The 18,377-nt window shown below is 41.8% G+C and overlaps 1 protein-coding gene across 1 annotated transcript in view; it reads left to right on the top strand.

The window, feature by feature from the left end:
- Positions 1–18,377, top strand: part of KNL1 (kinetochore scaffold 1) — a 102,325-nt gene that overhangs the window by 21,227 nt on the left and 62,721 nt on the right. The window contains exon 8 of the mRNA XM_089693939.1: positions 15,114–15,212. Within this exon, the coding sequence (XP_089550065.1) occupies positions 15,114–15,212 (99 nt within the window). The remainder of the gene's footprint in view (positions 1–15,113; positions 15,213–18,377) is intronic.

The raw sequence follows: 18,377 nt of genomic DNA, 5'->3' as shown, positions 1-18,377 counted from the left end.
ACCAAAATGAGTGTGTGCTGTAGATTGCCTCCAGAATTGTTCCCGTTTGTTCTTGCTGGAGGCTGACATTTTGCTGCAGCTCAGAGCCCCCGAGCAGCAGTAAATCTTTAGACTGTCAGCAGATCGCCCTTCACAAATTTGGCACAGTGCCAAAAAAAGAGAGCAACTGCTCATGTGCAGAGTAGGGTGAGATGGTGTATTACTGGATTTTAAACAGTATAGGCACTTGTTTTTAATGTTTTACATACCTATACCTGCAAAAAGGGCCAGCCTGTAGTGATCTAGTAGGTTCTGACTAACGTTCCACTTTAATAAATTATTGTGAATGGTTTGCTTAAAGGAAAAGTATAGTGGATATTCAGTGCATTACTATTGTTTTTACTTAGAAGACTGAACATTTAAAAATGCGACACTCACAAATGTTTCTCTATGTTTTGTATTAACCATTTCAATACCGGGCAATTTTACACCTTCCTTCCCAGGCCATTTTTCACGTTTCAGCGCTCTCACACTTTGACAATTGCGCGGCTATACAACACTGTACCCAAACTAAAATTTTATCATTTTCTTCACACAACTAGAGCTTTCTTTTGGTGGTGTTTAATCACCGCCAGGGTTTTTATTTTTTGCTAAATTAACAAAAAAAGACCAAAAATTTTGAAAAAAAACCCACGTTTTTCTTTGTTTCTGTTATAAAAGTTTGCAAATAAATAATTGTTCTTCATAAATTTAGGCTAAGATGTATTCTGCTACATGTCTTTGGTGAAAATAACCCAAATTAGGATGTATTATTTAGTTTGTAGGAAAGTTATAAAGTTCACAAACTATGGTATAGATCTGAAAATTGATCAATCCTGAAGTACTGACAGCCAATCTAATTTCTTGAGGTCCAAGAATGTCAGAATAGTACAGATATCCCCAAATGACCCCTTTTTGCAGAGTAGACAGTCCGACGTACTTCATACGAGGCATGGCAAGTTTTTTTGAAGTTGTATTTTTTTGTAATTTTTTGGAAAATGAAAAAATTAAAAAAATTATTTTCACTATTTTTTTTTTTTCATACTGTCACCAGTGCAGTACAGCGTCATCATATAACTGGCATGGCGGTGAACAGGGACACTGACTGGTGACAGTATGGGGGAAAAAAAATATATATATTTTTTTTTATTACATTTTTTTTAAGATTTTGTTTTTCAGATTTTACTATGGCCAAAGTAGTACAATGTTACCATAGTAACATTGTACTACTTTGGGGAAGTGATCAGTAATTTTTTTTTTTTTCTACACAATTTGCTAATAGTAAAGAATTACTTTGCTATAAGCAAGCATTTACCTGAATGACATCGATTCATTCAGGTTTTTTTTTTGTGCTTAGCTGTGATTTGGCCACAGCTAATCACATGACATGTGCATGTGACCTGCTGTGACCAGTCACAGCAAGACACTAGTATACAATGGCTGGCATGAATGAAGCCATCCATTGTATACAACTGTCATGTGACCTGCTGTGATTGGTCACAGCAGGTCACATGGTACCGGCAACGGGGGCCGGTACTCAGATCTGTCATCGGCCGTGTCCGAGGTACACGGCCGGTGACAGATCGCGCCGCTGCGCGGCTCTGCAACCTCGCGAACTGCGCATGTGCGGGAGGACACCAAATGGCGTACACCCCAGAAAGCTAAACCATTTTTGTGGCCACCAAACGGCTATAGGCCGGGCGGCTAATGGTTAAATACAGCAGTTTGTAGATTAGTCACTAGAGTGAGTAAACGCTCAATTTGCACTCTTAATTTTGAGGAGGGCTACTAGTTAGTACCTCTAAGCAGGAAGCAGATCCTGCATATGTAATGGGTAAATATAGTCTCCCTCTCCTATATAGAACATTTTAAAATCATTAGCATATCGGCAAAATCAAATATGAACTTTCTCGTCTTCCTGGTCTATGTGGGTGGATGGAAGGTAGCACTGCACATAATTTCCCTCTTCACTGCTTGGCCCTCAGGAAACTACACATCGCATCACATATTGGGATGTTCGTTTTCTGGTTGGAAGTTACTTCGGAAGGTCTGAGTGGTGTCAGGGGAAGTAATTTGTTCTTTGTCACTGCGAGCTATACCTACAATCCATATAAATGACCAACTAGTGCAATATCCCCATATACAAATTATACGTCCCTGGTGGTATAGTGATAAACAACTGATACCTCTTGAACTGTGCAAATATACAAACTCAATAAACTAGTGCAATGTCCTCACATATAAAAATTATACGTCCCTGGTGGTATAATGATGAACAACTAATACCTCTTGAACTGTGCAAAGTGATACTTATATCCAATTAATTAAACCAATTAAATAAGATATTAATTACAATGAAATAAATTGTGATGCCACACTGTGCAAAATCATAAAAAGTGTTCAAATGACGTCACTCCATGCTGCAATTGTGCTCTTCGTGAAAATCTTGACGTGACTCCCCTCAATAATAGCCAAAGTGCCCCCTCACCGGAAGTACGTCACCCCTATGACCGGAAATACGTTGACGCGTTGCGCCACGATCACGTGGCTTCTTCAGGATGCCGCATTGGATGGCCGGACTTCCTTTTAACTACTGGGGATAATCTACAAGGGGCGTGTATATTTGCTCCATTTTCATGGAGCCCACTATGCATAGGACAGCCGCGATCCGCCGCTAGTTCCCCTGGTTTCCCATTATGCCTTCTCTACTGTTCCCAAAATAATACAAATAACCCCCCGATAAAAAACCTTTATTAAACCCCATGGTTAATATTATTAAAATATGGTAAATATTATTAAAATAGGTATATGCTCTATACCTATATATAATTATATGACAAAGGAAAATATAAATATATACACACATAATAGGGGGATAAATCAATATATGTGTAAAATCACACATATCCACTACTAATGATTCCCCTCCCCCATAAACATATTTTTAAAACTACCCCATTTCATAAAATTAATTTAATATATTCTAATTATTTTAAACCTATTAATTTGAAGAAATATTAATTAAATTAATTTACACCTAATTCTACATAATTTAATAAAATCCAATAAAAACATCATCCGATAAAGACTCCTGTATAATACCCATACCACATGTTCACATAGATGGAATCATATATTTTTAAAACCAATTTAAAACATTTTAACCTTTAAACCAAGTAATATCAAAAGTCATTAATGAAACAATTGAGGTCAAATTCAATATTTAAGCCTCTAGGTGTCAGCGTTTGCATAAGAAAAATCCATTTGGACTCCGCCTGACTTATTGTTCTCACTTTGTGGCTCCCTCTCCAGTGTTTTCTATATCGTTACACCCCCCAGAATTTCAATCCCGAGGGGTCATTCCCATGATGACTAGCGAAATGTTTGGAGACACTATGTTTTGGGTTACCCTTTTGTATATTTTTCACATGTTCTCTCAATCTCGCCCACAAAGCTCTTTTAGTGCGTCCCACATACTGCAGACCACAGTTACACTCCAGAACGTAAACGACACCTTCAGTTCTACACGTGATAAAATCTTTAATCTCAAATGACCTCCCATTGCTATTAGATGTAAACTCTTTCTTCTTTTGATTCTGCCCTTTTGTGACTTTGCAGACACTACATTTTTTACAAGGATAAAAACCTGTAACATTAAACAGGGTACTTTCTCTATTCACCTTAGGTGGATCTAATACATTCTTCATAATTTTATTCCTCAAAGTAGGAGCTCTCCTGTAGATAAATTTGGGTTGTTTTGGCAATATATTGCTTAGTAGGGGGTCCATCTTTAAAATGGTGGAGGCAGTGGAGGAAAAACACCTGGCAGAGATATATGATATATATATATAAAGCTTTATGACCCGCAAGGGTCGAATGTGGAAGGTGAGGGGGCACTTTGGCTATTATTGAGGGGAGTCACGTCAAGATTTTCACGAAGAGCACAATTGCAGCATGGAGTGACGTCATTTGAACACTTTTTATGATTTTGCACAGTGTGGCATCACAATTTATTTCATTGTAATTAATATCTTATTTAATTGGTTTAATTAATTGGATATAAGTATCACTTTGCACAGTTCAAGAGGTATTAGTTGTTCATCATTATACCACCAGGGACGTATAATTTTTATATGTGAGGACATTGCACTAGTTTATTGAGTTTGTATATTTGCACAGTTCAAGAGGTATCAGTTGTTTATCACTATACCACCAGGTACGTATAATTTGTATATGGGGATATTGCACTAGTTGGTCATTTATATTGATTATTGAGTTTGCATATTTATTTAGGTATGAGATAATCTTCACTATTATTTAAGTTGAGCGCTTCACCACTTATATAATTTTGTTTGCACATATCTTGCGGTATAGAGAATAGGTGATAGCAGCTAACTCACTAGGGTCTGTGGAGCGCAGGGGGATTTCTGTATATTTATACCTACAATCCGCTATTCACTGTGTTCTTATAGGAACGACTCTGATGGGCTCCACGTGTAATCACTGCACACCGACTTGTAACCTCCTGCTCAAATGGCATGCTGGAATGGCTTAGAATATGAATACATGCAGGAAGATCTTTCTAGATTAAATTACTAGCACCCATTGGTCTTGGAAGCTGAGATTATAATGCCATCCACAGAGGTACTCTAACTGCACAGTGGCTCAGCCTGATGAGATAGGAGCTTCTAATGTCTGGTCCCATGAGTGGGGCTTTAAGCTGATCTTTCAGCTATATCTAAAAAAAAAAAAAAAAAAAAGCCACTACATTTCCTTTTAAATTATTGGTGATTGTAACCACTTTCCTGCCACTTTATAGCAAAAATTACTGCTGCAGGGCTGTGCAAAATCACGTGTATATATCCGTGATTTGCATTCCCGGGTAGGAGGTGCGCACCGACCTACCCACGCTGCTATTGGCGTCTAGAGATGTCAATCACCGTGTCTTGGACGGCGATCGTCGGGTAAAGCTGATAGGGGAGAGACCTGTGTGTAAAAAAAACACAGGTCTCTCTCCTTGAAGCATGGACATGCTGTTTTGTATCTCTCTGCACAGCAGAGAGAAACAAAACAGCATGCCCACCTAGTAAAACACAGCACACAGTAAAACACACAGTCCTGCCCAGTGTCATTAGTAGTGTCAGTGCTTTTTATTAGCTCTGATCACTGTATTAGTGTCACTGGGGATGTCAGTGGCAGTTAGTTCCCCCCAGTGTCAGAATGCCTGACGCAGTTCAGCTTTAAGTCGTTGATCGCCGCCATTACTAGTATTAAAAAACTTAAAATTCCAGTATATATACCGCCATTAGTAGATACTATAACTTTCACGTAAACCAATAAATTTACACGTATTGGCATTTTTTTTCAGCAAAGACATGTAGCGGAATACATTTTGACCTAAATTTATGAAGAAATTTAGCTTTTTTTAAAAGATTTTTATTGCATATGTTTTATAGCAAAAAGTCAAAAATATAGATTTATTTTTTTTTTTTCTTCAAAAAAAGTTTCTAGCGCACAAAATAAAATCGCAGAGGTGGTCAAATACCACCGAAAGAAAGCTCTATTTTTGGGAAAAAAGGACATACATTTAATTTATGTTCAGCGTTGCAATTGTTCCACGCATCGCAATTGTCAGTTAAAGTAACGCAGTGCCGTATTGCGAAAAATGGCCTGGTCAGGAAAGGGGGAAAATCCTCTGGAGGGCAAGTGGTTAACTGTGTAAACAGAAGTCCAGGAGCTGAGGTTTTACATGCTGTGGAGTAGTACATATTGGTCTAATGTAGAGATCCCTGTTTTCTGCTCCTATATATTCTGTTGATAGCTAATTTCTACACACATTAAGCATGTTTTCCCTGCAGAAGAGATGCTTAAGGGTAGATATGATGGCAATATATAAATTTCTTTAGCATACATCACGAGACACAGAGCAGGCTATTCATGACTATGTGGGTTCTATGCTACCTATAGGTGAATGGACACTGCTCGACCAATCAGAGAGGAAATCCTCCCCATTTAACCCCTCCTACACAGGAAGTACTTCCGTTTTTTCGCCAGTGTTTGTAGGGTGGATGGTCACTAAAGTGTTGCTTGTGCTCCTGGGGCATACCTAAGGTCCTTTAAGAATCAGGGACTTTATTCAGATCCATTCAGAAAGCTATTAGCTAAAAAGGATGGTACCCGAGCCTTGCTGGATAAGGAGAAGAATCCTCCAGGTTTTGCCTGTAATGCAGCCTTAAAGCGCTGGACCCTGCGTAATGAAACCCTGTACAGTAAAAAACTGACCAAGATGTTTTCCAGTGGCCCCACTTAATGGGAACTGGGTCCTTGAAGGTATACATGATGATGCCCACCGTGATGGGTGAAGGTTGGTTCCTGGTGGAAGTCAGGGACCTGCGGTGGGACTGGTAAGCTACCTCCCTTTTTTTTTTTTTTTTTTTTTTTTTTTTTCCATTTAAAAATCATAATAAAAAAAAACAATATTTGGAAGGAAAAAGAAAGGTATGTTTTTTTTTTTTCTCTTAGCATTTGGCCAATTTGCCACCAGGGGGAGTACACCTGCCTGTTCTTCGTCTTCTTTTTTTTTTTGCGCCTTGCAGTATGGCTTGCTGTGGGGCACGCGCACATTTGCAGTAGCGACCGGAAATGGAAGTTGGTCATATTTATCTGACATCCTGGACACGTGCGCTGATGATGATGCTGCTGCACTCCTGTGGCTAGGATACAGAGTAGGCTGATCTAAGGGGGCACATGAGTACTTCCCTCGGGGGGAGCATTGACCAGTCAGACAGGAGGCTGCCTCTAGCTACCCATAAGTCAGCAGATTGAATTGAGTGTTTTGAATCACACTATTTGCATAGATGTATCTTGTCTCTGTGTTTACTGGTTGATGGTACACAGGTCTTAGCACTAAGGGGAGTAACGTCTTCCAGAAAGCAGAGTGCTCCGCTGTCAGGTCCTGATGAACCTAGTCGGAGATCCGCTGTGATATCCTCTCCTGAGAGGCCAGAAGCGACTGCACAATCTAAGCCACTGCGTTTATCTGGCATTGTGGCTACTACTTGTACATCTGCTTTGGTGTATGTAACCAAAGATGATCTTGCTTTAGCCTTAGCAGGATTAGAGGATAAGATCGCAGGGATGATTACGTCTGTTTCTTGGAGGAATAAGAAGCAGGAGAGATCTCCATCACTAGAGCCACCAGTCCTGGAGCAAGAATGGGTGAAACCTGAGGAGCTGGAAGAAGGTCAGGCAGTGGAGTCTGTCTGGGGGGGTCACAGCCTGAGGAAAAGCAGGCGGTTTCTGCCTCTCAATCTCAGAGATTTTTAGTCCAGGACCTTATTGATATGGTACATTCTGGGTTCAGGCTACCCCAGTAGAAACCTCTGAGGTTACTTATTCTTCTCTGGGCTCTTTAAAACTTCCAGAGTACTCAAGCCTTTCCAGTGCATCCTCTCCTGGAACAGATTATGTATGCTGACTGGGATCACCCAGAGAGGTTTTTTGTGCCACCAAAGAGTTTTTCTTTCTTATAACATGGAAGGGAAGTTTAAGAAGTGGGGCGTGCCTGTAGTGGATTCATCTGTTTCATCCCTGAATACGTTTTTAACATGTCCTGTGGATGATGTATAGGTCTTCAAGGATCCAGCAGATAAGAAGCTGGAATTCCTCCTTAAGGCTTCCTTCTCCCTGGCAGGCTCTGCCACACAGCCAGCAGAGGCAGCTATTGGCACTTGCCAGAAAACAACAAATAAAGGAGCACTAACAACCTTGTGGAAGTCAATAGTCACAAGCCCAGGAACAGTTAAAATCGAGGAATGTAGGAGTGTGCAGATTGATACATCACCAAGCCAGTGGATAGGGGAACCACATTCCCACAAGCTGAAGGATGACACATGATCCTGGACCCAACAGAAGTTTGCTCAGCCCAGGATCCTCAGGACACTGAGAAAGGAGTGTGGATGGCCGCTGCTGGGATCACTAAGACAGCACATTCACTGGAAGTCACATGTCCCATATCCGGTTGTTATGTCATACACCTGGCGAGAGACTGCCCAAGCAAGGGCTGGTCAGGGCAAACTGAAAAATATACAACTGGCATATGACACAAACCTACAGTAAAAAACAAAGCGTGATACAAAGAGTTAAAATTCAGACAATATTAAGTCCATGTCATAGGAAGTCCATACACATAAAAGCACCTAAAGTCCATAAAAGCACCTAAAGGCAGCTCCACCAAAAGACTAGAATGTTTCTCTGGGAACACAAGGCGGTGCCTCTAAGTGCAGCATTAAAAGAAAACTGTTTAAAAACCATAATTGTAGCACTCGCATTTGTGAAGAATTGAAATACCCATGAGAAATGACCATGAGTAGTGTAAGGACCGCTGCCACTCGTCAGATGTGTAAGTAGCGGCATCCAAGACCAGATGGAGCCGAAGGATGAACCGGACATCTGGGCTCCTTGGAGGGCATTGGCTCCTGTAGTTGAAGCAAAAAACCGGAACTGGAAGTGGCATAAAAAACCCCACTGTGGACCGGAAGTGGTGTCATGGATGTTGGGTCTGTAGCCTAGGGAACGCATTTTGGAGCACCAATCGGCTTCTTTGTCAAATCTGATTGGCTAGGATGGCAATCTCCATTTGTATTGGTGTGTGAAAATAAGGAAGATCGTGGGAACAGTCACAATCAATTAACGTAGCAGCAAATGTATCAAAACGGTCTTGTATGCTATTAGGGAAAGTTGTGGGAACAGTCGATAACATAGCGGCAATGTGTCAAAACAAAAAACCATGTGATGTGTATGCACTTATATCAACGCAAACACACATACACATGGGTGACCACATGAAAATAAAGAGGCAATAACAATGAAAGAAATCAGTAATAATGAAACAAAGAATGAAAAATTAATAAATATTGAAAAGAGAAATGTCAATTCTGGAATCCAGCACTATTTTACACTAAAAAGGTGGCTAAAGATATAATAATAATATGATTATTACATATATAAATAATGAGATAAATCATAGTGGTTTTTTTATATAGAGGTAAATAGTACTGTAATAAGCCTGATACATAAGAGGGGGGATATGGTCCAGAAAATGTGGAACGATGTGCGTGAGTCCACGACGTGGAACACAGCTATATTACCAAAAATCAAATAATAGTACTAATTTCATTTCTGTCTCTTCATTGAGACCCATGGGGGCCAGCGTGTCCAGAATGTATATCCAGTAGGTCTCTTGTTCACATAATCTTTTGTAACATTCAGAAGGGGGGTATGTGTTAGGGATCCCCTCAATGACTCAAAACATTAGACCTTCGGAGCATTCCATGGTGCTCTTTGAAGTGCCTAGGTTCACTGTGTTTTTCAACCCCTTCCTCCACGAATTGGCGATGCTCGCCGAAATGTTTCCTCAGTGTCCGTGTGGTTCTACCCGTGTAGAATAATTCGCAAGGGCATGTGAGGCAAAAAATGACATATTCAGAGGAACAATTGTGAAAGGCTTTGATATCATAAGTTTTGTTCCTGACCTGAAACTGCTTTTGACCATGTATAACATGTTTACATGTTAGGCATAAGGATTTTTTGCGCTGATACATTCCTTTCAAAGAAAGGGGTTTGGACAATGGTGCAGTTTGTTTCAATTTGCTGGGTGCAATTTTGTTTTTAACACTAGGGGCTTTTCTATATGTCATTTTGGGTGCCTGGGTGATAGCAGAGGATAGATGTGGGTCCTCTAACAAGATGGACCAATGTCTCTTAAAGATTTGTTCCATTTTCCCATGTTGACAATGAAATTGGGTGACAAAATGAACAGGGTTAGTGGTGTCAGCTGGACGTTTGGCAACAGAGTTCTCTTTGAGGTAGAGTTAATAAGCCTCCTTCACCTTGTCTGCTGGATACTGTCGCAAACGCGCGCATCAGAGATGGACACGGTTCAACCATTTTGGCTTCAACCTCCATCTTGGCAGAGGAATTGACCCTCCTGATATGTTATTCCCTCATTCTCGTCCCCCCCCCTCCCTTCCTGAAAGGCAAAGTGACAGATGTGTGAGTGTGTTAAAAGTGTCACAGGCCAGATCCCAGCAGGGAGCCAGGTGGTGCCTCACTGCCTGGAGAACATGTGTAATTTCACACTTCGTGAAAAGATAACAGAGCCTTCCCAGGAGTTGAAAAGGACTCTGGGCTAATAAACTTAACTCAGCATAGGTGACAGAATTAGCTGAACACTTCTCAAAAATAAATTTTTCCCCTATGTTTCATATCTTGGAATATGAGACTTGCATTAAAACCAGACTTCCTGTCAGATTGGCTAGGAGCAGGCGAACAGTTTGATGGGTCATTCGAATTATCTCGGACCATCAGGGGAGCCGGAACAAAGAACTTGCGAACTGTGCCACATATAATTTCATAATTCATATCTAAATAATCCTCAGGATTATCTGCATAATAAAATACCTGCGGGTGGACTGTAGCTTGTGCAGCTGGGAAGTTATGAACCAGAATATGAATTATGAAAGATGTGGGCTCCAGTTTAGGGTTCCGCCCGACGATCCCTCCCTGCACAAGGGATTGGTTTGTTACTTCAGAACCACCCCCTGCTGGGAAACTTTAAAACCGGCTGTCAAGCCTAAGGAAGGTAGAATTGAAGACATCTCTCATTTTTCCATCGTAACAGCGTGAGATCAAAGCACCATTCTGCTCTAAAAAACTTGGATCTGCTTACATCAAAGGCTTACTGGCAAGTAACTCAACCCTTTAACTTTTGTTATCTCTTTGCTGTGCTATGCTGTTTGTGTGTGTGTGTATATATGTATATATGTGTGTATGTGTGTGTATATCTATCTATCTATCTCTATCTAGATCTATATATATCTAGATCTATATATATCTAGATCTATATCTATTAGTTACATCTTCTCTGTAAATATTTTTATTGTACCTGTTTGAGCCTTTTAGTAATAAATCTCTCTTTCTGAAAGTGTTGAACTGTTTCTATAGTTCTTAATTGCAATTTACGAATCCCTGCCTTTTAAAGAGACGCTATTTTGTTTAACTCTCTGTATAACCGGCCTGTGTCAATGACCAGGTTATGCAGACGATTATTTCAATTATTATAGTGTTATAACTGATAACGCGAGTTTCCTCTTTCTCTGTACAAAAAGGAGGTGGTGGCAGTGTGGAGGGTTAGTTGTGTAATTAACCCGACCCAGTAACAATCGCTCAGGTCGCAGGTACATAGATTGTAGTCCATTAGCTGGAAAATCTTTGTGCAGGGTTTGGCTGGGCGTGGTATTGTTACGCACGTCACATCGTGGTTTGGATCGGCCAGTCCTTCGGTCACAAGTTTGGTGAGAAGGTCTGGGGTCTGACGCTGCAATCAGGACATATTAGACGTCGCGATCGTGAGATTGTCGCATGTTGGTGGCTGCGATCCGTGACAGATACCCCTTGTCGAGAAACTTTTGTTTCATGTATTGGCCTTATTGTGTATAGTCCTATGTCTTAATGCAGTTGTGGCGCAAGTGACAAAACTGGCTTTTGGGAATATTATTAACCCAACTGGGATGGTGACAACTGGAAAAATGTAGAAAGGAATTACCAGCCGTTTGTTTAGTGTAGTTGGTGGCATATAAGGTTTTCTCTTCGTGACATAGTGTTAGATCTAAAAAATCCAGAGAAGAACTGTTAAACACAAATGTAAAAGACAAATGTATTGGCAATACAATAGGAGTCAAAGGCGTGGACATCAGAATCTGAACCATCCCAAATGATGATCATGTCATCTAAATACTGCCCATAAAAAACTATGTGGGCAGAGTAGAGATTTTTCCGCCAAATGTAACGAGCCTCCCAGAAACCCATAGTTAAATTGGCGTAACTGGGGGCAAAATTAGCCCCCATAGCTGTGCCAGTAATTTGTAAATAAAATTAGTCGTCAAAACAGAAATAATTGTGGGATAAACAAAACCTGGTAGCTTCCAAAATAAAGTTGGCCTGTGAATGACTGACTCAAGGGGTCTTCCATGAGAAAGTGTTGCACAGTTCAGGCTTATTACAGTATTATGTACCTCTATATAAATAAACACTATGATTTCTCTCATTTTGTATATGTACTAATCATATCTTTAGCCACCTTTTTAGTGTAAAATAACGCTGGATTCCATAATTGACATATTTCTCTTAATATTTATTCTTCATTGTTTTGTATTTTTTGTTTAATTATAATTACTAATTTCTTTAATTGTTGTTGCCTCTTTATTTTCATGTGGTCGCCCATGTGTATGTGTGTTTGTGTTGATATGTACAGTTGCAAGAAAAAGTATGTGAACCCCTTGGGATTACGTGGAGTTTTGCATGAATTGGGCATAAAATGTGCTCTGAACGTCATCTAAGTCACAACAATAGAAGAACACAGTCTGCTGAACATAATACTCCACAAACATTAGATGTTGCCATGGTTTAATTTCACATAACATGTAAACATTCACAGTGCAGGGAGGAAAAAGTATGTGAGGCCCTAGCTTAACCACTTGAGCCCCAGAGGATTTACCCCCCTTAATGACCAGGCCTTTTTTTGCTGTTTGGCGCTGCACTAATTCAAATGATAATTGCGCGGTCATGCAATGCTGTACCCAAACAAAATTTACGTCCTTTTTTTCACACAAATAGAGCTTTCTTTTGGTGGTATTTTATCACCTGTGCGCTTTTTATTTTTTGCGCTATAAACAAAAAAACCACGAAAATTTTGAGAAAAAACAATATTTTCTACTTTCAGCTATAAAAAATATATCGTAAACTCAAAGTTAGTCATAAATTTAAGCCAAAATGTATTCTGCTACATGTTTTTGGTAAAAAAAATCCCGTGCATTAGCGGGCAAACTGGCGCTATCTAGGAGGGGCGCTAACACAATCGGAAGTCACCAGTGACACTAATACAGTGATCAGTAAAAATCTGTTCACTGTAATCAATGACACTGGTGACAGGGCAGTGAAGGGGTTAACTGGGGGGGGGGGGGGCGATCAAGGGGTTAAATGGGATTTCTGGTGCACTAGCGGGCAAACTGGCGCTATCTGGGAGGGGCGCTAACACTATCGGAAGTCGCCAGCGACACTGATACAGTGATCAGTAAAAATCTGTTCACTGATCAGTGACACTGGTGACAGGGCAGTGAAGGGGTTAACTGGGGGGACGATCAAGGGGTTAAATGGGATTACTGGTGTACTGGCGGGCAAACTGGCGCTATCTGGGAGGGGCGCTAACACTATCGGAAGTCGCCAGCGACACTGATACAGTGATCAGTAAATAGTGGTTCACTGATCAGTGACACTGGTGACAGGGCAGTGAAGGGGTTAACTGGGGGGGGGGGGGGCGATCAAGGGGTTAAACGGGATTACTGGTGTACTGGCGGGCAATCTGGCGCTATCTGGGAGGGGCGCTAACTCTATCGGAAGTCGCCAGCGACACTGATCTGTAAAAATCGCTTCACTGATCAGTGACACTGGGACAGGGCAGTGAAGGGGTTAACTGGGGGGGGCGATCAGGGGGTTAAATGTGTCCTAGAGTGTTCTAACTGTAGTGTAGTGCTTGTGTACTCACTTTTTGGATGTCTTCTTCTCTGTCTGGAACGGAATGTGTCCAGGCAGAGAAGAATGACATCATATCCTGCCCTGTGTATATGTCAACACAGGACAGGATAGGACAGGGACCGATCATGTGATTTCAGACAGAAATCACTGGCTGAAATCTAATGATTGATCCCTCCTGGATCAAATCGTGTCACCCGCGGGTCGGCGGGAGCGCGCGCCCCCTGCCGGCAAAAATGTCTGGAGCGCGGAACCCGTTTTAAAACGTGGTTTTGCGCTCCACTGCCGCCCTGCACACGTATATACACAGTGGCAGGGCGGCAAGCGGTTAATGACTTCTCCCAGAGCTAATTGGAGCCAGGAGTGAGCCAACCTTGACTCCAATCAGTGTGATGATATTGGATGTGTTGCTGACAGCTGTCCTGCCCTTAAAAAACACACACCTGTATTGGGTTTACTGGTTTCAAGAAGCACTGTCTGATGTGAACCATGCCTCGCAGAAAAGAGCTCTCAGAAGACCTACGATCAAGAATTGTTGACTTGCATTAAGCTGGAAAGGGATATAAAAGTATCTCCAAAAGCCTTGATGTTCATGTGTCCATGGTAAGACAGACTGTCTACAAATGGAGAAAGTTTAGCACTGTTGCTACTCTCCCTGGGCGTGGTCGTCCTGTAAAAATGACTGCAAGAGCACAGCGCAGAATGCTGCATGAGGTAAAGAAGAATCCCAGAGTGTCAGCTAAAGACCTACTGAAATCTCTGGCACATGCTAACATTTTTGTTGACACATCTACAATAAGGAAAACATTAAACAAGAATGGAGTACATGGGAGGACACCACGGAGGAAGCCATTGCTGTCCAAAAAGAATATTGCAGCACGTTTGAAGTTTGCAAAAGAGCACCTGGATGTTCCACAGCACTACTGGCAAAATATACTGTGGACAGATGACACCAAGATTGAGTTGTTTGGGAAGAACACACAACACTATATGTGGAGAAAAAAAGGCACAGCACACCAACATCAAAACCTCATCCCCACTGTAAAACATGGCGGAGGGAGCATCATGGTTTAGGGCTTCTTTGCTGCCTCAGGGCCTGGACAGATTGTTGTCATTGATGGGAAAATGAATTCCAGAGTTTATCAAGACATTTTGCAGGAAAACGTACGACCATCTGTCTGCCAACTGAAGCTCTGCAGAGGATGGGTGATGAAGTGTTGATAATTTCAAAAACTTTTGGATGGACATCTTGTTGAACACACTATACAGAAATATGAGAAGTGGTAGAAATATACTGTAAATATCTACATCCATGCAGGTTGAACTGGATGAACAGGTGCCTTTTATTCAATCTCACAAACTATGTAACTGTGTAAGTTAAACGTAAGTTGTTCACAAACCGTTTTGAATTACTTTGTTTTTTTGATCATGTTTGTTAATGGGTTGCAAAGGGAAGGAATTTAATGCAATAAACTTGAAAATTACTAACCTATTTTCCTCCATAGAAATTCCAAGATGGAACTATTACAGTTAAGGAGTTCTTTATGCTACTTAGAATCCGTATTCTGATCCAAAAGCCAAGATACAGTGAACTTCCAGTTAAGGTAAGTTTTTTTTTTTTTTTTTTTTTTTTTTTTTATTTTTCTGTTTTCTACCTTACAACTTTTCATAGCAAAGGTTGCTACAATTTTTCTGTACTAAAAAGTGAAAGCTGTCAAAGCATATGCTACAGTGCTGAGGTTACTTGAGTATGTGTTGGAGCTGCTGTCTACTATTTAATAATAATTTAGCAGCCTTTCAGCTCCTTCGATGGATCTCTCGTGATGCTAACGAGCTGTGTTGGTTTTGTTTATTGAGGGGCACAGGAATTCAGAAACAGCCTGGTTATAATGTCATTAATGTAAAGTTGTAAATGAACTCTGTATAACCCCTTTTCTTCAACATGCTTCATTCAACTCCTTTTCTCCAGCATTGCTGAAAAATGTATTTTTTGCTAGTCTTCACGCTATGGTATTTTTCCTCATTAACATCAAGATTTCTTGCTACACCTGCTTCTTGAGGTGGTCTCTACATAGCAGCCATCTGGATTGGCGGTTTCCTTAGGCTGATTTTGGAGACGATACACAGATCCCTCAGGACTAGACATGCGGAGCTTTTCTGGAATGTGACCTTCAGTTACAGGGCTTTACATAGTGGTGCTTCCGACCTTAGTGTATTGTGTTTAGCTGTGGAGCACTTTCTGGGTCCAGAGCCATGCCACAGCCCCAGGTGTAGGACCCTGGCTGTGAAGACGCACTTAGTGGGTGAGGCGTTTTATGCTGGAGCATCCGGCACCACCCTTCTCTTTGAACTGTCAGGTATAATTTCCAAATTTCTTACCACAATCCGTTTTACTGCAGTAAGGGTTAAGACTGACTGACGTCACCTGTTGGATGGAGTGCTGTGTGCACTCTCTGCACTGTCTCCTGCCATTCAGCCCACCATTGTTTGTGCTCTTAAAGCACCACGTGAATCTATGGTCCATGTTTGCTACTGACCTACAGAGACTTGGTCACCTTTAGCTGTCACAAACTCTGGCAGCTACTGCTGATTAAGATTTCAGTGCACTTGATGCTATGTCTCACATTGAACCTACTTGAATTTCCTTTGTGAGGTTACAACATGTCTTCACTAAGATGCAGAGCACAGTCCTGATGCCCATACACCTATAGTTATGCTTCACCATTTTACACAGTATCACCAGAACGGCCTGTTGTCTGTAAAATGGAACCTGGGACCCCTATTGTGATCCTTGCTTCATTAGAATCTACTTCAGTTCCCTTGAGGGTGGCTGGACCTCTCCCGTGACCACCCCTGACTCCCTGCTCCTTGTGCTCAGATATTGGATTACTCTGTCTGCAGGCTTCCCCTTTAAAACCGCTCTTTCTGTTCCCCAGTGCCCCGGATGGCCATATAGATGTCAAAGAAAAGACTCACATTATGTGAAAACATCCTTATATTTTTTATTCTATAAAGATGAAATATATTTTCATAAAATAACTTATTAGCAGGCATACTGTACATTCAATTACAGACACTCCAAATAACATGCAAGATCAGCAAATAGTATGAGTGAACCGCCAGCCGATCAGACCTTCACTACTCTCCCAGCTACAGCTAACGCACACTCTCCAGAGTAGCCCCCAATATTGGTCTTTGATGCCCTATGCATTTCATACTACAGCAGCTTGATCAGGAAGTTTATTCCTCTAGATGGGTCCTTGGGTTTTTTTTTTTTTCTCTCACCCCAGCGTTTGGGTGTTCAGGTTACCCCATTTAGCTCATAACCATGCCCATGTCTGGCATTTCTTTTAGTTACCCCTCACCATTATTCTGGTGTTATTGTATCATCCAAGGCCCCTTCATAAGTTTCCCACACCCTGGGTCCCCTGGTTCCTACAGGCAAAATTTTGATTTCAGAAGTAGTAGTCAACACAAACTTTTTCGGGAAGTTCTATATCATTGAATAATATGAAACATCTCATGGTAATTGGTAACCCTCATCCTTACTCATTTCCTGAAGGACATCTGACCTACAAGATCAGTAGGCACCAGCTTTTACTACTCCCTTCTCTAGTAAAGATTTGACCCCTCCGTGTCCCCTGGTGGTACCTGGGGAGGGGGAGGGTATCCCAATATCTGAGGGTTTTGTCCTGTTTATCAGGGAATCCTGAGTCGGTGTTCTGACCTGGTCTCATTCGGATTTGTGACCTGGTCTGCTGCAGTCCCCCCTCTCCATCCTCTTCATCCTCTCTCTGTCACTGACAAAGCAGGAAGGAAAAAGCATCATGTATAGGAATTGCCACCCAGCATATTTGCACGGTTACAGCTGATCTGCCTCCTGCTGCCTACTGAGCCAATAGGTTGCTGCAACCCGCCCACCTCCTAAGCCCACCACCTTTGAGAAATAATTGAGATGCCCTGGGGATGCACTCTCTCTCTTGTGCTCTTTTTCTCTTTTTATTTTCTTGTTCTCTTTTTTTGCTCTCTTTCTACCTTTCTCGCCCCCTCCCTTTCTCGCCCCCTCCCTTTCTCCCCCCCTCCCTTTCTCCCCCCCCCTCCCTTTCTCCCCCCCCGCTCTTTCTCGCCCCTCGCTCTTTCTCGCCCCTCGCTCTTTCTCGCCCCCCGCTCTTTCTCGCCCTCTCTCGCCCCCCGCTCTTTCTCGCCCTCTCTCGCCCCCCGCTCTTTCTCGCCCTCGCTCCCCCTTTCTCGCCCTCGCTCCCCCTTTCTCGCGCTCTCGCCCTCTCGCTCTCGCCGGTGATTATTCTCAGTGATGTGACTAGGATTCCTACCCCTTGCTCTTTAAAATCTAACTAAAGGCAAAACTTTTAGTTTTGGATACAGTGGAGATGGATTATTATTATACAGGATTTATATAGCGCCAACAGTTTGCTCAGCACTTTACAATATAACGGGAGACAATACAGCAACAATACAGTTCAATACAAGATGGAAAGCTTACAATCTAGGAGGGAGGGGTTAGTGGTACAAAAGGTAGTAACTGTGGGGGATGGACTGGTTGGAAGAGTAGAAGATCCCATTATTAGCTGAGGGCAGGATAAGCTTCCCTGAAGAGAGAGGTTTTCAGAGATTGCCTAAAAGTGAGCAGAGTAGGCGATAGTCTGATAAATTGGGGTAGAGAGTTCCAGAGGATGGGGGAAGCTCTGGAGACTAGCATGGGAGGAGGAGACAAGGGCGCTAGAGAGCAGGAGGTCTTGCAGAGAGTACGG

Source organism: Staurois parvus, unplaced genomic scaffold, assembly GCF_062004578.1.
Source record: "Staurois parvus isolate SC_StPar_1 unplaced genomic scaffold, SC_StPar_1.0 ptg000642l, whole genome shotgun sequence".
In the NCBI taxonomy this organism is placed as follows: Eukaryota; Metazoa; Chordata; class Amphibia; order Anura; family Ranidae; genus Staurois; species Staurois parvus.
The sequence above is the reverse complement of the archived record's forward strand: the minus strand, read 5'-3'. Positions and strand labels throughout refer to the sequence as shown.